The 25,062-nt window shown below is 44.3% G+C and overlaps 1 protein-coding gene across 2 annotated transcripts in view; it reads right to left on the reverse strand.

Moving 5' to 3' along the window:
* Window positions 1-7,231: 7,231 nt before the first annotated feature.
* The window catches only part of prkn (parkin RBR E3 ubiquitin protein ligase), a 1,119,547-nt gene continuing 1,101,716 nt past the window's right edge, over window positions 7,232-25,062 (reverse strand). For both annotated transcript variants that reach the window (XM_078230130.1, XM_078230129.1), the window contains 2 exons: window positions 16,450-16,567; window positions 7,232-10,371 (listed from right to left, as the gene is read on the reverse strand). In XM_078230130.1, the coding sequence (XP_078086256.1) occupies window positions 10,262-10,371; window positions 16,450-16,567 (228 nt within the window). In that variant the 3' untranslated portion in view covers window positions 7,232-10,261. The remainder of the gene's footprint in view (window positions 10,372-16,449; window positions 16,568-25,062) is intronic.

The following is a 25,062-nucleotide window of genomic DNA, read 5'->3' on the forward strand; positions in this document are numbered from 1 at the left end:
CAGCACGAGGGGGCATGGCTTTAAATTGAGGGGGGGTAGTTATAGAACCGATGTCAGGGGTAGGTTCTTTACCCAGAGGGTGGTGAGGGATTGGAATGCCCTGCCAGCATCAGTAGTAAATGCGCCTAGTTTGGGGGCGTTTAAGAGATCCGTAGATAGGTTCATGGACGAAAAGAAATTGGTTTAGGTTGGAGGGTCACATTTTTTTTTTTTTAACTGGTCGGTGCAACATCGTGGGCCGAAGGGCCTGTTCTGCGCTGTAATGTTCTATGTTCTATGTTCTATGTTCAAGACAGCAAGCACCTCCTCCCCTTTAATCTGTAACGGTTCCATGGCCTCCCTACCAGTTTGCCCTATTTCCGTAGACTCCATGCCCGTTTCCTCAGTAAATACGGATGCAAAAAACCCATTTAGTATCTCCCCCATCTCTTTTGGTTCCATACACAGTCTACCACTCTGGTCTTCAAGAGGACCAATTTTATCCCTCACTATCCTTTTGCTCCTAACATACCTATAGAAGCTCTTTGGATTTTCCTTCACTCTGTCTGCCAAAGCAACCTCATGTCTTCTTTTAGCCCTCCTGATTTCCCTCTTAAGTAGCTTCTTGCACTTTTTATACTCCTCGAGCATCTGATGTGTTCCTTGCTGCCTGTACATTTCATACAACTCTCTCTTCCTCTTAATCAGTGTTACAATCTCCCTCGAGAACCAAGGTTCCTTATTCCTATTTACTTTGCCTTTAATCCTGACAGGAACATACAAACTCTGCACTCTCAAAATTTCTCCTTTGAAGGCCTCCCACTTTCCATTTACATCCTTACCAGAGAACAGCCTGTGCCAATCCACACTTCCCAGATCCCTTCTCATTTCATCAAATTTGGCCTTTTTCCAGTTCAGAACTTCAACCCGAGGACCAGATCTATCCTTATCCATGATCAGGTTGAAACTAATGGCATTATGATCATTGGATCCAAAGTGTTCCCTCACACTCACATCCATCACCTGCCCTAACTCATTTCCCAATAGGAGATCCAATATCGCATCCTCTCTAGTTGGCACCTCTATATACTGATGTAGAAAATTCTCCTGAACACATTTTACAAACTCTACGCCGTCTAAACCTTTAACAGTATGCGAGTCCCAATCTATATGTGGAAAATTAAAATCCCCTACTATCACAACTTTGTGTTTCTTGCAGTTGTCAGCTATCTCTCCGCTGATTTGCTCCTCCAATTCTCACTGACTATTGGGTGGTCTATAATACAAGCCCATTAATGTGGTCATACCTTTCCTGTTTCTCAGCTCCACCCATAGGGCCTCTGTAGACAAGCTCCCTAATCTATCCTGCCTGAGTACCACTGTAACATTTGCCCTGACCAACAATGCCACCCCCCCACCTTTTATCTTCTTCGATGGGGCTCAATAGCAGTGTATCCAAGAGGCTCAGGGTGTTGTGTCTACTGATAGCAGATATTCAAAGCCTGCTTTATTTTTTATTCATTCAAGGAATGTGGGCTTTGCTGGCCAAGTCAGCATTTATTGCCCATCCCTAGTTGACCTTGAGAAGGTGGTGGTGAGCTGCCTTCTTGAACCACTACAGTCCCTGAGGTGTACGTACACCCATAGTTCTGTTAAGGAGGGAGTTCCAGGACTTTGACCCAGCAACAATGAAGGAACAGTGATGTATTTCCAAGTCAGGATGGTGAGTATCCTGGACAGGAACCTCCAGATGCTGGTGTTCCCAGGTATCTCCTACCTTTGTCCTTCTGGATGGTAGTGGTCGTGGGTTTGGAAGGTGCTGCCTAAGGAGACTTGATAAGTTCCTGCAGTGCTTCTTGTCGATGGTATATGCTGCTGCCACTCTTCACCGGTGGTGGATGAATTGAATGTTTGTGGAAGGGGTACCAATCATGGGGACTGCTTTGTCCTTTCAGAGTGCATTCTTCATCACTGTGTATTAGAGATTACCTGCTTCAATTTGATTTGATTTGATTTATTGTCACATGTATTAGCATACAGTGAAAAGTATTGTTTCTTGTGCGCTATACAAAGCACACCATTCATAGAGAAGGAAATGAGAGAATGCAGAATGTAGTGTTACAGTCATAGCTAGGGTGTAGAGAAAGATTAAGAAATTGAATGAGAGCATTGTTAGAGAATTTAAAAGAGTTAGAATGAAGTTTTGGATGCATAGAACGTGAGTAAAAGATAGAATTAGAAGGTATGCTGGGCACAGCTTGCAAGAAGTCGCCTCGCTCATCAGCTTATCTTTCTGGAGCTATGCTTGCTAGGATGGACTCTGGACTAGATCCTGCCTATGTGGGATGTCATTGGGCTCGGGCAACTTTCTGGTCCTCTGTTTTCTCAATCTTTTCATACATTTGTGGAAAACCTATTGAAATTTACCCCATTACTGATATTTTTGAGGTCATTTCTATGATAGCTGTAGATTATCACCAGTCTTGGTCTCGGCCTTCGCCTCATTGGCTTATTTTATTCAATTAGAATAAATCCTGCTCTGTTGTCTTGGGGCTAAAAGGATCAAGGGATATTGGAGGAAGGGGGAGATTAGGATATTGAATTCGATGATCAGCCATGATCGAGATGAATGGTGGAGCAGGCTCGAAGGGCCAAATGCCTACACCTGCTCCTAGATTCTCTGTCCCTGCTGAGTGGATCTGCCCTTGGTTCCACTTTTCAATCTCATCATAGTCAGAGTGTCTCCAGCTATGACTTCTCTTACAATCACGATACATTTGCATCTGGAGCCCCTCAAAGGATTTATCCTTGGCTGCTTTTTTTTTGTTTTATCAGCATCCAGATTCCTGGCAACATAATTTGCAAATTGGGATCAGTTTTCATATGCTGACCCCTATCCCTCTATTACATCTTTCAGTGGCTCTACTACCTCTATGTTGTCAGACAACCTTTTTTTATTAATGGGATGTGGATGTGGCTGGCCAAGCCAACATTTATTGTCCAACCCTACTTGCCTTGGAAAGATGGTGATGAGCCACTTCCTTGAAATGTTGCAGCCTTTTCATGTAGGGACACACACACTGCTGATAGGGAGAGAGTTTGAGGATTTTTATCCAGTGACCGTGAAGTAATGGTGATATATTTGCAAGTCAAAATGTTGTGTAATTTGAAGGTGATGCTTTTCTTCTAGATGGTGGATGGTATCTTCAAAGGAGCCTTGGCAATTTGCGGCAGTGTATCTTGCATATTACACTGGTGGTAGAGGGAGTGGATGTTTGAGATGGTGGATGGGCTGCTAATGAAGTTGTGTGCTATGTTTTGGATAGTATTAAGGTTAATAATATAATGATAGATTAAATCTCACGTGATCCAGGATCAGATAGCTAAATGGATACAAAATTGGCTTGATGACAGAAGCCAGAGGGTGATTGTAGAGGGCTGTTATTCAAACTGGAGGTCTGTGACCAGCGGTGTGCCTCAGGGATCGGTGCTGGGTCCACTGTTATTTGTCATTTTATATTAATGATTTGGATGAGAATATAGGAGGCAAGGTTAGTAAGTTTGCAGATGACACCAAGATTGGTGGCATAGTGGACAGTGAAGAAGGTTATCTCGGATTGCAACGAGATCTTGATCAATTGGGCCAGTGGGCTGACGAATGGCAGATGGAGTTTAATTTAGATAAATGCGAGGTGATACATTTTGGTAGATTGAACTAAGGCAGGATTTACTCAGTTAATGGTAGGGCGTTGGAGAGAGTTACAGAGCAAAGAGATCTAGGAGTACATGTTCATAGCTCCTTGAAAATGGAGTCACAGGTGGACAGAGTTGTGAAGAAGGCATTCAGCATGCTTGGTTTCATCGGTCAGAACATTGAATACAGGAGTTGGGATGTCTTGTTGAAGTTGTACAAGACATTGGTAAGGCCGCACTTGGAATACAGTGCATATGGTGCCACAAGCAGCCTCTGGAAGTGAAAGGAATGGGAGACTGGGAATCCATAAAGAAATAAATGCCTGATGGCTGGCAGCAAGGACAAAGCAGCGTGCTTGATTGCTGGAAACCCCATTCACAAACATTCACTCCCTCCACCATTGATGTACAGTGGCTGCAGTGTGTCCCAAATACAAGGTGCACTGCAGGAACTCACCAAGGCTCCTTAGGTAGCATCTTCCAAATGTACAACCATTACCATCTAGAAGGACAAGGGCAGCAGACACATAGGAGCATAACCACCTCAAAGTTCCTCTCCAAGCCATTCACCACCCCGACTTGGATTGACTTTGCTTCACTGTAGTTGGATCAAAGTCCTGGAACTCCCCCGTTAACAGAACTGTGTGTGTACCTATACCACATGGACTGCAGTGGTTCAAGAAGGCAGATCGCCACCTCCTTCTCGAGGGCAATTAGGGATGGGCAATAAATGCTAGCTGAGCCAGCAAAACCCACATCCTTTGAATGAGTAAAAAAAGATATGGTTCCTGTGTGGGGTTAGTTAGGGTAGCATGGGAGGATCAAGGACCAGCAGGGATGCAAATAGTTATGAATGAGTTAGGTTCACTTGATGTTCCATTGCAACAGCTTGAGATGAGCTTTGTAAACTGGGAAGAATCAACAGTCTAGCTCTCTACATATAGAAATAGACTTTTTTTAAAAATTGAATTTCTTGCGGCATAAATCAAGTTCAGAGTAGCAGCAAAGACAATGGTCAGAAGACCCCCACACCTGACCTGCGATGCATTTTTGATGGGAATTGATGGGGTAAAATAAACTTTTATTCAGAATTTTTGCACTTGTTATGCTAGAATTGAATTTCATAACATGTTATCAGAAAACATGGTCGTCCATTAATTATTCAAGAAATATTTTTTAAGTGATGTGATTAATTTGGTATCCCCATCTTAAAATCATTTGCAAATGAGTGCCATGTCCTGGCACTTACCTCCAGTAAGAACACTACTTTTCAAATGCAACCGATAAAGCACTATCAATTCTTCCAGATGATTTGCATCTTTGAACGAATGCGCACACAGCTTTAATATGACTTTCAGAAGTTTCATGATCAGCAAGATCTCTTCCAACATTTTTCCAGGAAAGGTACACGTTGACGAATGTGTTTCCCTTTACTAGAATAAGGGAATAATTTGCAAACATAACAGGGGACGACCTAAGAGGTTAAGTCGGGCAGCATGGTCGGTGCAGGCTTGGAGGGCCAAAGGGCCTGTTCCTGTGCTGTAATTTTCTTTGTTCTTTAGAATTCTTTAGCTCCACCCTCACACTTGCAATGTCTCAACGAGATGACATTTCTTGAACGAGGAAATATTAAATATACCTGACATGAATCAACTAAAAAATTTGATTCAGCTTGTTATTTTGACAACCATTCTTTTTCCTCAGTTTGTTCTTCTCCCTTCTTTCACTCTCTTTTTTTCTAACCCTTTCCTTGCCTGTATTGTATCATGTACCTTTTTTGTAAAATAAAGTTTTGAAACAAAAAATTCTGAGGGAGGTTGACAATGGAGATACTGGGAGGATAAAAGTAGTCTTACTGGGGCGGCACGGTAGCACAGTGGTTAGCACTGCTGCTTCACAGCTCCAGGGTCCCGGGTTCGATTCCCGGCTCGGGTCACTGTCTGTGTGGAGTTTGCACATTCTCCTCGTGTCTGCGTGGGTTTCCTCCGGGTGCTCCGGTTTCCTCCCACAGTCCAAAGATGTGCGGGTTAGGTTGATTGGCCAGGTTAAAAAATTGCCCCTTAGAGTCCTGGGATGTGTAGGTTAGAGGGATTAGCGGGTAAAATATGTGGGGGTAGGGCCTGGGTGGGATTGTGGTCGGTGCAGACTCGATGGGCCGAATGGCCTCCTTCTGCACTGTAGGGTTTCTATGATTTCTATGAAAAGTAAAGTTTATTTATTAGTCACAAGTAAGGTTTACATTAACACTGCGATGAAGTTACTGTGAAATTCCCCAAGTTGCCACAGTCCGGCACCTGTTCGGGTCAATGCACCCAACCAGCATGTCTTTCAGAATGTGGGAGGAAACTGGAGTATCCAGAGGAAACCAATGCAGACATGGGGAGAACGTGCAAACTCCACACAGACAGTGACCCAAGCCAGGAATCGAACCCGGGTCCCTGGCGCTATGAAGCGGCAGTGCTAACTACTGTGCTACCGTCCCGCCCCAGTCAAAATCTACACTGAAATCACAAGGGTGTTTCCTCTTGGAGGAGAATCTAGAACGAGGAACCATTGTTTCAAAATAAGGAGTCTCCCATTTAAGACAGAGATGAGGAAGCCCATGGATTTTCTCAGAAGATCATTAGTCTTTGGAATTTTCTTCCCAGTGAGCAGTGGAGGCTGGGTTGTTGAATACATTCCAAGTTGAGTGAGATAGATTTTTGATCGATGAGGGAATTGAGGGTTATGGAGACTGGCAGGAAAATGGAGTTAAGACTAAAATCAGATTATCTATGATTTTATTGAATGGCAGACCAGGCCCGATGGGCCAAATGGTCTACTCTTGCTCTTATTCCTTATGACCTTGTAAAGAATTATTTACTTTTGATAGTTTATAAATCCTGATTACTAAAAAGCCTAAGTTTAGTTATATCACTTTGCCATTGATTTAAACATATACCCCCTAAATTTAGTGGTAACATTAATCCGTTAAAAGGTTCAGGTCAATACTGACCCATTTGATCGTATTCTCCAGAACACAACCCCATCTCTTTCCCATCACAACATTTGTTATTTCTCAAATGAACAGACGGCTCTGTTGAACACCCTTGTGATTCAGTGTAGATTGTGATGCTGCTGTACTCAGCAACAATGTAAAGAAGCTCTTTGTATAATTTCCAAATGTTGAAATCATGGGGTGATTTTCCCAAAAAGAAACTAAGCACCCAATGAGCAGGAATAAGGGAGATTTTCCCACCCGTATTTTGGGGTATTTAGTTGGATGAATTTCCAGCACTCTATGCTTCACAGAGTTCACCAGGGGATCCACGCCAGTAAAGGGGGAATGGGGCCTAATTCCACCCGACAGGCCTGTATTAGTGTGCTGAGTGGGCCACTGTGCATGTGCTGATCTGTCAGTAGGGAGATCAGGGCATACTCTCTGCCCCCCTCACCCCCCCACCCTCATTGCCGCCCTCCCAGTTTCTCCGTGTTCACCGGTCTCCTTGACTCCTCCCCTCTGGGCCAGCCCCGATCGCCCCCCCTCCAGCCCCCAACATCCCTAATGCAGAGTGCGCAGCAGTTCCCCCCACCCCGTTGGGCAGTGCTAGGGTGCCAGGCTGGCACTTTCAAGGGGCAATAGCCCTGCCCCTGACTTCCCAGGGTGCCTTTGTCCCCACCAGTGAGCCCTTCACATCTAGTCCCCATTGATGGGGACCAGCTGTAATCTCCGCTGGTGGGAACATCTCCTGGTGAGGGTGGAAACATCAGCGAGCCCAGACGATACCATCCGGGCTCACTAATGATATTGAAATTGATTTCAGTATGGTAATCAGCCTTATGCTGTTTGCCAGCGCAAGGTAGATTATGCCATAAAAAACGGCCTGGGAAAGTCACAGTCAGTTGGACACCTGTTCCGAATCCCGCTACAGCACCCCTCCCCATCCGCTGACATTTCCCAGCTTGCTGTGCTTCTTGAGCAGCGCAGAGCGCCAGGAAAATCGCACCCCACGTTTGGTCAGAGTTCTTCTCTAAACTCCAGGTTGGTGCTAGCCATGGCTTAGTGGTAGGAAAGGAAGTTGTCAAGAGGAGGTAAAGAGTCTACAAAGGGATAAAGATAGCTTAAGGGCATGAAACCACCTCCTTCCAATGCTGTGATGTAAATGTCTTTTTTAAAAGTCAGCACGTAATTCAATCAGCTCCATTTGTGAATAAGTGGAAGAAAAGGTTTTTCACTCCTGTTTAGATTTGTGCACATGTGAGATTGATCAAACAACTGGAAAATACATTCCTATTGTTCCACTCTGAAGTGATAAATTAAAGTTTGTTCTGTACAAATGAACTGAAAATTTGCGGTAGAATGTTGATTTTCACTTCACAGTTTTCGTCCAAAGTATTTAATTAATACTTAAATACAGAAGAAATGCAGCTGAAATGCACAAGTTTAAAGCCTGTATTAAGCAGACACTGGGGTAGAAATTTGTCCCAGGTGATGGGGAAAAGTGGACGTTATTGGATTAGCTCCTGATAGAGTTACACTACAGTTTATGAAATTGGAACAGATCTGCTTAGGCCCCCGCTATTCACAATATACATCAATGATTGGATGAAGGCGCCAAAAGTAATATTTTCAAGTTTGCTGACAACAGAAAACTTGGTGGGAATGTGAGTGGCGAGGAGGATGTTAAGAGGCTTGTGATTTAGATAAGTTGAGTGAGTAGCCAAATACATGGCAGATGTGGGATAATATGGATAAATGTGAAGTTATCCACTTCGGACAGAGAAACAGAATGGCAGAGAATTATTTAAACTGTGATAGATTGGGAAATGTTGACGTACAAAGAGACCTGGGTGTCTCAGTACACCAGTTACTGAAAGCAAGTGCTCAGGCGCAGCAAGCAGTTAGGAAGGCAAACAGTATGTTGGCCTTCATTGCAAGAGGATTTGAATACAGGAAAAAAGATGTCTTACTGCAGCTGGACAGAGACTACACCTGGAGCATCGGGTGCAGTTTTGGTCACCTTACTAAGAAACTGTCTGGGTCACTGTCTGTGTGGAGTCTGTACACTCTCCTGCCCGCGTTGGTTTCTTCCAGGTGTTCCGGTTTCCTCCCACAGTCCGAAAGACGTACTGGTTAGGTGCATTCGTCATGCTAAATTCTCTCTCAGTGTACCCGATCAGGCGCCAGAGTGTGGTGACTAGGGGATTTTCACAGTAACATTCCAGTGTTAATGTAAGTCTACTTGTGACATTAATAAATAAATTTAAACTTTGAAAGGATGCTATAGAGGGAGTGCTGCAAAGGTTTACCAGACTGATTCCTGGGATAACAGGATTGTGATAGGAGGAGAGATTGGTTTGACTATTCCGTTATTCACTGGAATTTAGAAGAATGAGGGGGTACCTAAGTGAAACATATAAAATTCTGACAGCGTGGACAGACTGGATGCAGGGATGTTGCTTCCTCTGGTCGGGGGATCTAGAACAAGGGGTTACAGTCTCAGTATCCAGGTAGGCCATTTATGATTGAGATGAGGACAATCTTTTTCACTCAAGGGTGGTGGACCTGTGGAATTCTCTACCACAGAAGGTTGTGAAGGCCAAGTCACTGAATATATTTAAGAATGAAATAGATTTCTACACTCAAAGTGTCAAGAGGTACATGTAGAACATGGGAGTGTGGTGTTAAGTTAGAGGATCAGCCATGGTCGTGTTGAGTGGAGGAGCAGGCTTGAAGGGCTAAGTCACCTACTCCTGCTCCTATTTTCTGTACCACCCATTTTGTACCATCTCCTGAGACAAAAAGTCTTTATTTAACAGTGCTGATCTGACTAAAATGCTACATTGGATACATTTCCACTTACTATGGATAATGTTTTAACCAGCTCTACCGATAGTTTATAGATACATCCAAAATACATTCTTATTTGTGTAGCAAGGTGTCCTGATTTTGCTATGTGAAGAAGACAGAAGCAGCCCTTTACACAGAGGTAAATATAAGGATGATAATTGAGAGGTTATAGTTATCTGGACAGACTGAACAGACTTGAATTCTTTTGTCCAGAAAATAGATGGTTGTGGGTGATCTAACAGAGTTCTTAAAGATAATGAAGGGGTTTGATAGGGTAAATGTAGAGAAGCTGTTTCCACTTGTGGGGAGTCCAATCTAGAGGACACTAATATAAGGTTGTTTGTCAATAAGTTCAAAAGGCAATTTGGGAGAAATCTCAGGTAGTAGTTAGAATATGGAACATGCTACCACAGGGATTCAGAGTTCAGATTAATAGCTTAAATGCTGCATAAGTACATGAGGGAGAACCAAATAGAAGGGTTTCCAGATAGAGTTAGATGAGGGAGGGTAAGAGGAGGTATGGAGTATAAACACTGGCATAGATCATTTGGGCCACATGGCCTGTTTTCATCCTGTAAATTCTATGTAAGTGTGTGTAAATCATCCTTCCTGAAGAAATGGAAATGAGGCTGAATTTCATGCATTGTGACAGGGTACACTAAAGGACTAATCAGATCCAAACCTTATGCCTATCCCTAGTCACTAATAAATTCAATGTAGTTTCCTAAAGCTCTGTTTGTTCTGCTTTTTCTTTTCAGGTTACTCGAACCAGTGGTCTCCCATGCAGTCACGATTCCATTCCTTACTGCATAGCCAGCACCATTGAAAGTGACAAGACGTTCTGGGACATTTCATGTGCATGCAGCCTCCTGTGGTGGGAAGAAGCATGCAGTCAGATACATGAAACAAATACCTTACATAGCAATAAAACAAACCAATTGGATAAGATGAAGGATGGTATGGGGTGATATTTTTTCCCTGGATACACAAAGAGTGCACAGTTTGTGGATGCAAAGGAGAGGGGTAAAAAAGGAAAGGTCCATGATCTCCAACCCCTTAGTATCCCCAAAGAGAAAGTGTGGTGTGGGTAGACTCCTCAGCATTCATGCAAAGCAGCCAGGAAGTAGAGGTCAAGTAAAAATAGTTGTGTGAAGGATAATTCCCCATGGAACCTCTGCAGCATTGCTCGGAGCTGCGTCAATTTGTTTCTGAAGACCATTGGAAGCTTTTCTGTCTGACCCCCCATTGAACTCAGTTGCACGAGAGTTGTATAATAGTCTGGCTGTTAGTCTAACCTCTCTTATGGCATTTAGTTCTCATGTCCATGCCTGGGTCAAGGCTGTGCTGAGGTGTGGAGCCAAATACTTCTTGAGGAAACCAACTGAACATTGGTGAGCAGGTGTGGAATGATGGTAGCATTGATGACTCTTTCAATCAATGATTGGAAAGTTGATAGGGTGGTAATTTTGTGGGTTGGATTTTACCTATTTATTATGAAAATACCTTGGCCATTTTCTATATTGTCATGCAGATGTCAATATCATAGCTGCACCTGAACAATTTGACCAAGGGAGAGATTAGGGTGGAATTTTTCAGTTGCACACACCCAAAGACTGGAATTTCCTACCTGAGGTCAATGGATCTTTATAACGGTCCGCCAAATTTTCTGCTCGCCCACTACAGTTCCCACGGTGGGCGGGATGGGAAAATTCTGCACATTATCACAAGTCCACAGCCAGGCCAATGTCAATACTGAGGAAGACTTTGCAAGCCTAACTAAGTCTCGTCCTAAGCCAAAGAGTCAATCACATAATATGGCAGAGTGGGTAGAAGTGGCAGACTCCCTTTCCTGAAGGGCACGAGTGAACCAGTTGGATATTTACAATAAAATTGTAGGTTTCATGGTCATTATTCCCATATGTCAAAGTTGGATTCATAACTTGCCATGATTGGATTTGAACTCTAGTTTGCTACTCTAACACCATAACCTCTATATTACTATACCCAGGTAATATTTTGGAAGCCAGTGAATAAAGGTAGTTTCCACAGTTGATGATACCATGAAATATTTTACAACATCTGCCATTTTGAAAATTGATAGATAAATACTTCTGACCTGTTCCAACCTTCATTAATCAGGTGAAATGATGTTTCCAGAATGATATGAGGACTAAAAGGCTTAAATTATGAGGACATGAAAGTATGAACTAGGTGTTTAAAGTGGTTAAACATAATAGGGTAGATGGAGATAAATTAATTTCTCTAGTGTGCTGTCCAGGGAACTTACCTTTTTTTATTTTATGGGATATGAGCATTGCTGGCAAGCATTTGTTGCTCATCCTTAATTGCCTTTGAGAAGGCGGTAGCAGGCAACCTTCATGAACAACTGCAATCCATCTGCTCCAGATACATCCGCAGTGCTGTTTGGAAAGGAGCTCCAGAATTTTGACCCAGCAAAAGACTGACGATGAAGTTCCAAGTCAGGATGGTATGTGGCTTAGAGGGCAGTTTGCAAGTGATGATCCCATGCGTCTGTTGCCCATATCCTTGTAAGTGGTCGAGGTCATGGGTTTGGAAGATGTTTTCAAAGGAGCCTTACTGAGTTGCTGCAGTGCAGTTTGTATATGGTACACATTGCTGCCAATGTGTTCGGTAATGAAGGAAACAAATGTTTAGGACGGTGGATGGGATGCCAATCAAGTGGACTGCTTTGTCCTTGATAGTGTCAAGCACTTGAGTGTTGTTGGAACTGCACTCATCTAGGCAAGTTGAGGGTATTACATCATTCTCCCAACTTGTGTCTTTTAGGTAGGTAGTAGACAGGCTTTGGGGAGTCAAGAGGTGAGTTACTCACCACAGAATTCCCAACATCTGACCTGTTCTTGTAGCCAAAGCATTGATATAACTAGTCCAATTAAGTTTCTGTTTTCCCATTGACTCCAGTTTTGCTAGGGTTCCTTAATGCCGTCTAATCAGTCATTCACACCTCACCTCTTGAGTTCAACTCTTTTGAGCTAAGACTGTAATGAGGTCAGGTTCCAAGTGGCCCTGGTGAAATCCAAACTGAATATCCATTGGCAGGCTATTGTGTGTAAGAGCCACACACAGTATCGGATTCATCTTCTATCACTTTGCTGGTGATCAAGAGTAGACTGATGATGCCATAGTTAAAGTTAGGCCTTTAGGGATGATGTCAGGGAGAATTTTGTCACAAGGGTTAGTGGAAATCTGGGCCTCTATCCTTCAAAACACTTCTGAAGTAGGTCAAATTAAAATGTCAAAACAGATTGGTAGATCTAAGTTAGGCATGGGTATAAAGGGTTATGTAACCAAGACAAACAGATAGAGTTTAAATACAGAGCCATCCAATCTAACCGAATGACAAAACGGGTTAGCGGGCTGGAACACCCCTACTCTGTCCCTATGCCTCTACCAGAGAAATAAATAACAGCAGTAAAACAACAATGCACTTTTCAAACAAATAAAAATAAAAAGTGTGGAAGTTGGTAAATCTAATTTTGTATTTAGGTGAGGGATCTCACTGATTAAAAATGCAGCATGTTTTACATTTGGCACCAACAACAATCTTAAGTCAGATAAAATCAGGATGCAGAACATGTAATAACAGTCCCTCGAAGTGAATAGTATACTTGCCACAGAGACGTCAAATAGACAGAGAGAAAGAAAAGGGAGAGAGAGGCTATAAGAAATAGATGTGAATTCAGTCCATGGAAAACAGAGATGGAAAAGGGAAAACTAAGGAAGAAACATCATTAAGAGGGGGAAGGAAAATCCAAAATCCAGGCAGGCACGCTGACATCGTTTAAGACTTGCCTGGATAGTCACATGAGCAGCCTGGGAATGGAGGGATACAAACGATTGGTCTAGTTGGACCAAGGAGCGGCACAGGCTTGGAGGGCCGAAGGGCCTGTTTCCTGTGCTGTACTGTTCTTTGTTCTTTGTATTCCACAACTGCAGTCAGTCTTTGGTCAGTCAGTTGGTCCGTTCACAGCCAATGAGGTGTTGCATGCTTTCTTGATCTTTCTTTTTGCTCCCACGTCTTTGTCCTTCAAAACCAGCTTCATCTTGGTGAAGCTTGATGCAGAATCGTGGATGGTCCAGTACACTCTCCTCCCAGCTGTGAAGTCAGAACCAATCTTTTCCAAACAGGCTTTCAGGGTATATTTGAAATATTTCAGCTGGCCACCCTGTGATCTTTGACTAGTCACAAATTGAGACTAGAGAATGCACTTCAGAAGGCGAGTGTTCAGCATTCTGATGCAGGGGCCTGTCCACTGCAGTTGTGTGCAAGATAGGTACATGTGCTCAGGACACCTGCTCATGTTCATACAGCAACCCATCCAAGTGAGATGTACGATCTTCTGTAGGTAGCACTGATGCTTTACCTAGAGCTTTCTCAAGTATCGGTGATATATCACAGGCTTCTTAGCCATAGAGGAGTGTTGTAGATGGAGACCTTTTTGTTTTTTCTTTTTCTCAGTCATGGCTAATGAGGGCTCATCTGAGCAGCTTTCCAAATGAAGAGCTCGTGCACTGGATCCTGTGAAGGATCTCCAACTCTGTGGTCGCTAACTGGGACACAAAGCTACTGAGGTAACAGAAGTGGTCGACTGCCTCCAGGTGGTGACCTGCAGCTGTGATGCTGGGGGTTTTGGTGTGAGACACAGTTTTGGTTGAAGGAGGACCTTTGTTTCATTGACATCCAAATGCAGCCAGAGGGCTTGAAACTTTTCTTTGAACCAGTCAAATGTGGCCTGTAAGTCTTCACCAGGATAACACAATCATCCACGTGTCAGAGATCTGATAAGATTAAATGCAAGACTTTGGTCTTCACTTTCAGCCTTTGATGGTTGAATAATTTCCCTTTGAACCTATACTCAATTTGGACCCCAGATGAGAGGACATTCTTGACTATGTTAGTGATGGCCACTAGGAAGATGGAGAAAAAGGTGGGCGGAAGCGCACATCCTTGCTTGACACCAGATCTGGTGGAAAAAGCCTCCAGTTCATTGAATAGTTTCATCACAAAGAAGCTGCACAACTTTGACGTGTTTCCGCAGACAGCTGATGCAGCCCAGGATATTCCAGAGCTTCCTGGTTGACTGAGTGGAAGGCTTTCGTCAAATCAATGGATTTGCTGAAATGAAACCATGAGGGATTCCAGCAGATTATGTTCTGCAAGTGGGAGTAGGCACTGTAGTCGTATTATGCAAGGATTTTGCTTTGGGGGAGAGTAGAGTTATGCCTTGATAGATGTCACATTCAGCCCTGTTTCCCTTCTTGAAGATTGAGACAATCTTAGGACCCATCAGGTCTTCTGGGAGCCTCATTTGATGCCAGATAAGTATAGGCTCTGCACAACTGAGTTCCACCAAACTTGTACCTCCCAATTGTACAGGCCAGCAGCCTTGGCTTGTGCAATGGCTTGGCGAAATTTATCCAGGGACAGAGGTTTGGCAAGGGGCTTGTCCACTGGAAACTGGTGTACAAAGTGGAGTCCAAGACCATTCAATCGTGGCTGAGAAAAGTCTCAAAGTGCATTCTCCGCCTGGTCCTGATGGACTAGCTGTCTCTGAGAGGGCAGACTTGTCAGCTCCTAGGACAGGTGTGAGTCTGGACGGGCATGGACCACAAACAGCTTTCATGGCCTAGCAGATGCTTCTTAAGCCATGTTTTTCAGTATACAACTGTAACTCCTTGGCTTTCTCTTGCCATCAATTGTTCTTGATCTCACGGATTATTTTCTGGGCTTCCGCCTTGGATTGCCAGTATGAGGCCGTTAAGGAGTTGTTCACGGGGTCGTTTTGCCATAGGCAAAAGGCAGCTCTCTTCTGATTTAGCACATTTTCAATTGTGTCATTATTATTGAACCAGTCCTAGCAGCGATGACTGGTTGAGCCCAGTGCCTCAGTACATGCCAGTCTTGAGGCCGATCCAGATGGCCACACCCCCAGATGCATTGGCTTCGAGGGGGGGGGGGGGGGGGGGGGGTGGCAAGGATTTACTGGAAAAATTGGGCTGGAAGGATTTACAGGTAGTCCTTTCCAGGAGGGAGTATGTGTTGGAATTCCCATGGATAGCCTTCACCTGCCTATGCTGACATTGGCCAGGCTGGAAGTTCACTATCCACCTGACTAGATGGTGGTCAGAGTCATCAACCGCTTTTATGATGCGGACATCTCTTTGGTCTCAGGCATTGATGGTGATGTAAATTATCAGATGCCATCGTTGGGAATAGGGATCCTGCCAGGTGGTCTTGTACCTATCACATTGGTGGAACACTATAGTTTGGAGCTCATGCCCAGCACATTTGCTCAAAAGATGCCATTGAACAACAACAGCACCACCCTTGTTTGCAGGAATAATGACAATTTTAGAGTGAGAGAATGGCCTAAGAGAATGGAATGCTGCAAGCTCAGATGAAGGTCAGTTAGAGTAAGTGAGGGGAGCAGAGAAACTGAAATGGCTAATGTCACACTGGCAGCTCTCAATGAAAAACTCTGGAGAGGGTAAGAGGTGGAATGAAAATTCTGAAGCTGCCAGAAAACGTTGCTGTGCCGGGAAGACTCCTGGCCAAAGAAACGGACATGGAGGCGAAGGTGATTGAAGAAGAGCTCAGCAGTCTGTTGATCTCAAAATTCTTTGAGGTGGGGGTTTAAGGGAACCAAGCTGAGGTCTTTGCTGACTGTTTGGGATCAGAGGGGGGAGGGGAAGGTCAGATCACGTGGCCAAGTTAAAAAGATTTTGTGGTTGCTTATTTCACACTCTGGATGGCAGGAAATTGTGTACGATGTTTAGTAATCTGTTATTTCTTTTTACAGCATATCTCTATGGAACTCTGATTTCCTTAAATGATATTTAGTATTGCTGTTATCATATAAAGTTATGCTACTATTGTTTCAATTCAAATAATAGCAGGTACAGACCATTCTTCTCCACTGGTACTTGGCACTTCGGACAAGGTTTAGTTGTTTCCTTGATTGCTTGTTTTGAAGCCTCTTCCCAGAGAGTTTGCTGTGCAGCTTGCTGATTGATAACGTAATTCTACAAACATAAGAATGAATACACCATTATGCCACTGCATCTTCACATTTATTCAAGCACTAAGAAAGAAAACAGGGTACTTGTCTCCTCTCTGTTCCCTTCCTGAAGACATTGAGCCCTTGCTGGCATCTTAGCTCTATGGGAGCTAGTCACCCCCTGGAACCTTGCTCAAAAGGGCCATTAATCATCCATTAGCTTAACCAGGCCATAATTAGAATGCTATTTGACTGTTAGGCTAACATAACTTTTAACCTTTTCTTAAAATTCATTCTTGGAATATGTGTATTGCTGGAAAGGTTAGCATTTATTGCCTGCTGCAATGTGGGCGGTGAAAGTGCATGTCAGGTGAAGAGTTGCAGGATGTTGAGCTAACAGCATGGTGACTTGGAGGGGAACCCTGAGGCTCCATGCAACTGCTGCCCTTGTCCTGCTATGTGGAGGAGGTCAAAGTGTTGTCAAAGAAGCCTTGGTGTCTTATTATAATGTATCCTGTAGATAATACAGTGCAAACCTGGTGGTAGAGGGAGAGAATGTTTAAACCAAGCCCAATCATGTCCTGCACGTGCATTCTCCAGTGAAGCACTGTAGAATGCTTTACTACATCAAAAGTGCTATTCAGATGTAAATTGTTATTGCTATTATGATCAGGAGCAGGAGTGTTACCCAATTATTCACCTCTCCTCACCCCCATCTCAGTAAGAGGTCCTGAGGCTTATTGTGGTGCCACTTCTATTGAGATTATTGAATTCACTGGGGGAGCTGGAAGCTTCCTGATTTGTGTGGCTCAGTTCCTCACTGGAGTCACCACCAACGAAGCCAAACAGGAAAGGATTGTTTGTTGTATTCATGCTAGATTTTCTGGAAAAACTCCAGCAAATGAGTGAAGGGAGGGCAAAATGTGCCTCATGAGTTCCCTGCCCATCTCTGCCACTTCTGTGTTGCTTCCCCTGGATATGTCCTCTCAAATATGGATTGGCCCATTCTGATGATGTGCAAATTTTGGCAATATGCTGCCTTATGTAGTTTTCATCATTTGCCTCTAGCATTTCTGTTGCTTGAAGAGCCGGCGTGTCACTGCTATGATGTGGAGATGCCGGCGTTGGACTGGGGTAAACACAGTAAGAAGTCTCACAACACCAGGTTAAAGTCCAACAGGTTTATTTGGTAGCAAAAGCCACTAGCTTTCGGAGCGCTGCCCCTTCGTCAGGTGAGCTGGAGCTCTATTCATAAACAGGGCATATAAAGACACACTCAATTTACAAAATAATGATTGGAATGCGAGTCTTTACAGGTAATCAAGTCTTAAAGGTACAGACAATGTGAGTGGAGAGAGCGTTAAGCACAAGTTAAAGAGTTGTGTATTGTCTCCAGACATGACAGTTCGTGAGATTTTGCAAGTCCAGGCAAGTCGTGGGGGTTACAGATAGGTTCATGTCACACTATCTGTAACCCCCACGACTTGCCTGGACTTGCAAAGTCTCACTGTCCTGTCTGGAGACAATACACATCTCTTTAACCTGTGCTTAACGCTCTCTCCACCCACATTGTCTGTACCTTTAAGACTTCATTACCTGTAAAGACTCGCATTCCAATCATTATTCTGTAAATTGAGTTTGTGTCTTTAGATGCCCCGTTTGTGAACAGAACTCCCATTCACCTGACAAAGGGGCAGTGCTCTGAACGCTAGTGGCTTTTGCTACCAAATAAACCTGTTGGACTTTAACCTGGTGTTGTGAGACTTCTTACTGTGTCACCGCTATACAGGGCTGCTTGTGTGCAGGAAGAAAAGGGATTGGCAACGATTAAAACTGTTTCAAACCAGGATTTAAAAAGGAAACCCACTTTGTGGCCATTTCCAGAGGCTGCTGGTCACACAGTGGTAGGTGTCTGAGGCCTGTAACAACCATATTGTGCCTTCCCTTGTGGGACTGAGAGTTGCTTTACAAAGGCAAAAACTTCACCCTGTGGTCAGGCTCAGATAGATCTAAAATTATTGCAACTTTGTTTGGATGTACTTGCGAACTCAGTGTTCTGAGGCTTCTTGGAAAACACTACACCAAAGGAGATTATTTGAGTCTTTGATTATAGTCAGACAGTTCACTTTATAGGACTGTCTTTACGATGAAGCATTAAAGGCAGTTTAGGTTTGTTCTGTGATGTGGATGTTATTCAGAATGGAGACTGTGGCTGCATGTGGCTACAGCTGAGTTGCTGTATTGCTATTGATCAATTCTGGTGTTAGTAACTATTAGAATTGATAATTTGAAATTGATATGTGTACTGTTTATGTTTGCTTTTGCGGTTGCGGAGGCTTTTGTAATAATTCAGTATTTTCAATTTTATTAATTGTTTCTGTACTGAGTTTTTAATGCTACTTATTTCTCCACTTTTCTAACTTAAGTTTAACTTAAGAATGATTATATGAGAACTCTTTCCACAATATATTTATGATATATTAAAATACTCTTATGAGTAGAAAGAGGAAAATGCTACAAATGTTCACCCATAAACCCAGCAGGTTGAACATTAAGCTTGTGAAAATCACTTACAAAAACAGTCAAAATATCATCAAGAATATCACCGTAAGATAAGAGGCCTCCTTTTTTAAAAATCACAAAAAAAGAATTGAATAAGGTCGCCAGTTTCCTCCCACAGTCCAAAGATGTGCAGGTTAGGTGGACTGGCCATGCTTAATTGCCCCTTAGTGTCAAAAGATGTGTAGGTAGGTGGATTGCCCATGGCAAATGCACGGGGTTATGATAATAGGGTGTGGAGTTAGATGTTCTTTTGGAGAGTTGGTGCAGACCTGATGGGCCAAATGGTCTCCTTTTGCACTATAGGGTTTCTATCGTTCTATGGTTGTAGCTCAGCAGAAGACCATTTGGCCCATCATGTCTACACTGGCTATCCGAATGAGCAATTCACTTAATGTCATTTTGCCTGCCTTCTTACTATGAGCCTGCACATTCTTCCTTTTTAGATATCTCGTGAAGAACCACAAACCAAGGGAAGGGCTTTTTCAACATCTCTGCTAATGGCACCAAGTACAGCTGCTACTCGGTATGTGGATGGATGTGATCCAGGTGACTCATTTGATATAAATTCCTCTGCTCAACACCTCTCCTGCAAGCAAATCTGTGGTTAGCATCCAGCCATGTTGAGAAATTGCCTCAGAAGTTATAAAGGTGAGTCAGTACAGTCTAAATGTAACATCATTGTGCCAGTTTATGGGCCTAAAATGGGCAGTCAAATCAATGGAGCAAAGGCCTGTGCCCAAACTGCATGACGGCTAAATTGGTCAGTGTTTATCTGTAGGAAAAATCAACATTGAAATAAAATTTCTGTGCTCGTTTCAGAGCCAGACTCCTAAATTTATTTGCCGCAGTCAGGTGATGATTTTGATCTGCCTTACCTAAGCCACCTCAGAAAATATTGGAAATTCTCTTAATATTTTGTGAAATTGAAAGGAACAAACTGCTCCTCCTCATAAAATAACATAAGAACATAAGAAATAGGAGCAGGAGTAGGCCATCTAGCCCCTCGAGCCTGCCCTGCCATTCAATAAGATCATGGCTGATCTGAAGTGGATCAGTTCCACTTACCCGCCTGATCCCTATAATCCCTAATTCCCTTACCGATCAGGAATCCATCTATCCGTGATTTAAACATATTCAACGGGGTAGCCTCCACCACTTCAGTGTGCAGAGAATTCCAGAGATTCACCACCCTCTGAGAGAAGAAGTTCCTCCTCAACTCTGTCCTAAACTGACCCCCCCTTTATTTTGTGGCTGTGCCCTCTAGTTCTAACCTTGGTCGCTACTGTTCCTCATTCACCCCACCCCAGACTCAGTCTTGGTGTTGGGTGAAATTGGTAAAGTCCCAATAGGTGAGCTGAATGCTGCCTTTTTAGTACCAGCGACTCACTTAATTTAGTTTGGCCCTCGTGTTTTTCTGTTCTGGCATTCTGGTGTGGTACAACACTGGAATAAATCTGAGTGTTAGGGAATATACATCCATAACCTTTGAAATGACGTTACAAATCCAAGTTCCAATCCAGTGTCCCATCCAATCATTAACCAGCTTTTCCTCTTTTAGAAGTTGATTGACCTTCCTTTCAAACATTTACTGCCTTTTTAAAATTTTAAACCAAAGGCTAGAAATTAGTGATTGAAAAGCAGAATACTGCGAATGCTGGAAGTCTGAAATAAAATCGAAAATGCTGGACATACTCAGTGGGAAGTTTAACAACACCAGGTTAAAGTCCAACAGGTTTATTTGGTAGCAAAAGCCACACAAGCTTTCGGAGCTGCAAGCCCCTTCTTCAGGTGAGTGGGAATTCTGTTCACAAACAGGGTATATAAAGACACAGACTCAATTTACATGAATAATGGTTGGAATGCGAATACTTACAGCTAATCAAGTCTTTAAGAAACAAAACTCATACTCAGTGGGTCAGGGGGCATCTGTGGAAATTATATGAAAGGTCATTAACTTGATTCAGTGGTTGTTTATTTCTCCGCCAATGTTGCCTGACTTTCTAAGTATCTCCAGCATTTTCTGTTTTTACTTTCGCTAGACATTACCGCTGATGGTAATAGCGAATGAATGCTTAAGAAATTAATCTCTTTATTAACAAGGGTGTTACCTTTACACTCTGTATTTTGCTTTCGACAGCCAGAAAGATTGAGGGCACAATTTATCTTACGAAATCCTGCAATTATCTACAATTACTGTAAACACAGCCTACTATTGATAATTTAAAGTTATCTCTCACACTAAGAAAACGCTAATAACCCAATGATATCAATTAAACAAATTAAATAGCACAGCAAGGTGTCTAAAAATACTGAGCCCTGGCCAACATTTCTGGTAAGGAGTCTAACAACACCAGGTTAAAGTCCACCAGGTTCCGCACACCTGTTGGACTTTAGCCTGGTGCTGTTAGACTCCTTACTGTGTTTACCCCAGTCCAACGCCGGCATCTCCACATCACAACATTTCTGGTCCCATTTTATCAAATTTGTGGGATCCTGCTGTGTACAAATTGGCTGCTGCATTTCACTGTTTAAAACACTTAATTGGTTGGGAAAGCTTTGGACCACGCAGAGGTCAATGCGCATATGCTCAAATGCCCATGCAGAAATGGGGACCTCGGTACAACTCACCATAACTAGCATTGCCAATACTCCTGGATTGCCCTGGAATCTCCAGGAATTGAAAGTAAATGCACTTTGTTACTGAGTTGCAGTCCCGTGGAAGAAAATTTTCTGTTAAGAAAATCAGGAAGCACCAAAAAGACAATTTCTGCGAAGTTTCGACCAACAATGGGGCTGTTCATTAACCTGTGTGTGTGGTTTTGATGCTGTGGGAGATGAGGTGAAATCCTGGAAAGGTGCAAGCAGTTGGGAAGCTGACTCTAACCAGCTGACCTTGGTATTTCATTCAAGCATGCTAGGCTGTGTGGAAAAAGGGATGAATGTATGGTTGCTAAGTTTGTTTTTGACACAAAGTGATGCACGATTAAATCACTCGGGAGGCTAGATTGTACCCGGGAAATAAAGGCTTTTATTACTAACAAGAATGGAGCACACTATATATAATACAATCCCAGACTAAAGGGTCACCAGGCAGTGCAGTGATCTTTATACTTCTCCAGGTAGGGGGAGCCAACTGGAGTGTACCACAGAACAATATCAACAGGTAGAACAGCCCAACCCTAACCCCAACCGTGACAACAGTAACATATCTACAAATACCCATAGTGCTGACCATCTATGGTTCAGTACTCATAGTGGTAACCAACTATGGTTCACCACATTCACCCCGCCTTTAAAACAAAGGCTGGCGGGGCAAAAAAAACAGAACAACTGTTCATATATTCACAAGTTCAGTCGTATTGGAGGACCGCACCGTCTCTGCGACCTCCTCAACACTGGCGGTAACGCCGGTTCTGGTGACCGTGGTGACCTTCTCTCCAAGGCGGTGTCCAGTGGCTCCTCCAGTTCCTCATGGACGGGTGGACTATGAGGTGGCAACAATCTACTGGACTCGAGCACGCCTCGAGGTGGCGACAATCTCCTGGACTCAGGCAAGCTGTACACGGGAGTAAGAGGATTAAGTGGTGGTCCCGATACTGCCCGCGCCATGTCAGGAGGGGAGATAAAGGTCAAGGGGTCCCTAACTAGGGGTGTGGGAGCGACTGGGGTTTCCAAGTCCCCTGCAGGCGCCAGATCTCTAATAGAGACCGTGTCCTCTCGCCCGTCAGGATATGCCACATAGGCATATTGAGGGTTGGCGTGGAGGAGATGGACCTGTTCAACCAAAGGGTCGGACTTGCGGGTCCTAACATGCTGCTGCAGGAGGACAGGTCCTGAGTACATCAACCAAGACGGTAATGAGGTCCCAGAGGAAGACTTCCTAGGGAAGGAAAACATCCTCTCATGTGGAGTAGCGTTGGTTGCCGTACACAGGAGGGAGTGGATGGAATGGAGCGCATCAGAGAGTACCTCTTGCCAACGGGAGACTGGAAGACCTTTAGACCTCAACGCCAGTAAGACAGCCTTCCAGACTGTAGCATTTTCTCATTCAACCTGTCCGTTACCCCTAGGGTTGTAACTCGTAGTTCTACTTAAGGCAATCCCTTTTGAGAGCAGGTATTGCCTCAAGTCGTCACTCATAAATGACGAGCCCCTATTACTGTGGATATAGCTGGGGTAACCGAACAGGGTGAAAAGATCCCGTAATGCTTTGATAACCGTGGCAGCGGTCATATCTGAACAGGGAATGGCAAAAGGGAATCGTGAGTACTCGTCAATCACGTTGAGGAAGTACACGTTCCGATCTTTCGAAGGGAGGGGGCCCTTGAAGTCCACACTCAGTCTTTCAAAAGGGCGAGTGGCCTTAATGAGGTGTGCCCTGTCAGGTCGGTAGAAGTGCGGTTTGCATTCAGCACATACCTGGCAGCTTCGGGTTATGGACCTGACATCATCCACTGAGTAGGGTAGATTCCGGGCCTTTATGAAATGGAAGAGCCGAGTGATCCCCGGATGGCAGAGATCATTGTGGAGGGCCCGTAATCGATCCTCCTGCACACTTGCACATGTTCCACGCGACAGGGCGTCTGAGGGCTCATTGAGCTTCCCCGGACGGTACATGATATCATAGTTGTAGGTGGAGAGTTCGATTCTCCACCTCAAGATTTTATCATTTTTGATCTTACCCCGTGTTGTTGAACATGAACGCCACGGACCGCTGGTCCGTGAGCAGGGTGAATCGTTTTCCCGCCAAGTAATGGTGCCAATGCCGAACGGCCTCCACAATGGCCTGGGCCTCTTTTTCCACCGCAGAGTGCCGAATTTCAGGGCCTTGGAGGGTGCGAGAGAAAAAGGTGACGGGCCTGCCCGCCTGGTTAAGTGTGGCGGCCAAGGCGAAATCAGATGCATCACTCTCCACCTGAAAGGGGATGGACTCATCAACAGCGTGCATCGTGGCTTTCGCGATGTCGGCTTTTATCCCTTCAAAGGCTAAGCGAGCCTCTGCTGCTAGGGGAAAAGAGGTAGACTTGATGAGCGGACGGGCTTTGTCCGCATCATTGGGAACCCACTGTGCATAGTATGAAAGGAAACCTAAGCATCTTCTCAGTGCTTTGATACTAGTGGGCAGGGGAAGTTCAAGGAGGGGACACATACAGTCTGGATCAGGGCCAAGGACCCCGTTTTCCACCACGTATCCGAGAATTGCTAGGCGGCGCTTGCTAAATATGCACTTCTCCCTGTTGTAGGTCAGATTCAGGCGAGACGCAGTGCATAAAAATCTAAGGAGGTTGGCATCGTGGTCCTGCTGGTCATGGCTGCAGATAGTGATGTTATCCAGGTACGGGAAGGTAGCCCGCAGCCCGTTCTGGTCCACCATTCGGTCCATTGCACGCTGGAAGACCGAGACCCCATTCGTGACGCCAAAGGGAACCCTTAAAAAGTGGTAAAGACGACCATCCGCCTCAAAGGCCGTGTATTTTCGGTCCTCTGGGCGAATGGGGAGCTGATGGTAAGCTGACTTCAAGTCAATGGTGGAGAACACCCGGTACTGCGCAATCTGGTTGACCATGTCAGATATGCGTGGGAGAGGATACGCATCCAGCTGCGTGTATCTATTAATGGTCTGACTATAGTCCATGACCATCCGGGGTTTGTTTCCAGTTTTAACCACCATGACTTGCGCTCTCCATGGACTAGTGCTAGGTTGAATGATCCCTTTCCTGCGGAGCCGCTGAATTTCAGATCGAATAAAGATCCGATCCTCAGCGCTGTAACGCCTGCTCTTGGTTGCGATGGGCTTGCAGCCTGGCACGAGATTCTCGAATAAGGATGGTGGGGTGATTCTGAGTGTCGAGAGGCTACATGTGGAGCGTGCTGGGCAATTTGGAGGCTGCTGTGCTCCCACTGAAAGTGGAGGGAGTGGCCCATCGTACTGCAGGGTTACACTCCTCAGGTGGACCA

The sequence above is a fragment of the Mustelus asterias genome, chromosome 15, assembly GCF_964213995.1.
Source record: "Mustelus asterias chromosome 15, sMusAst1.hap1.1, whole genome shotgun sequence".
NCBI classification, from domain to species: Eukaryota; Metazoa; Chordata; class Chondrichthyes; order Carcharhiniformes; family Triakidae; genus Mustelus; species Mustelus asterias.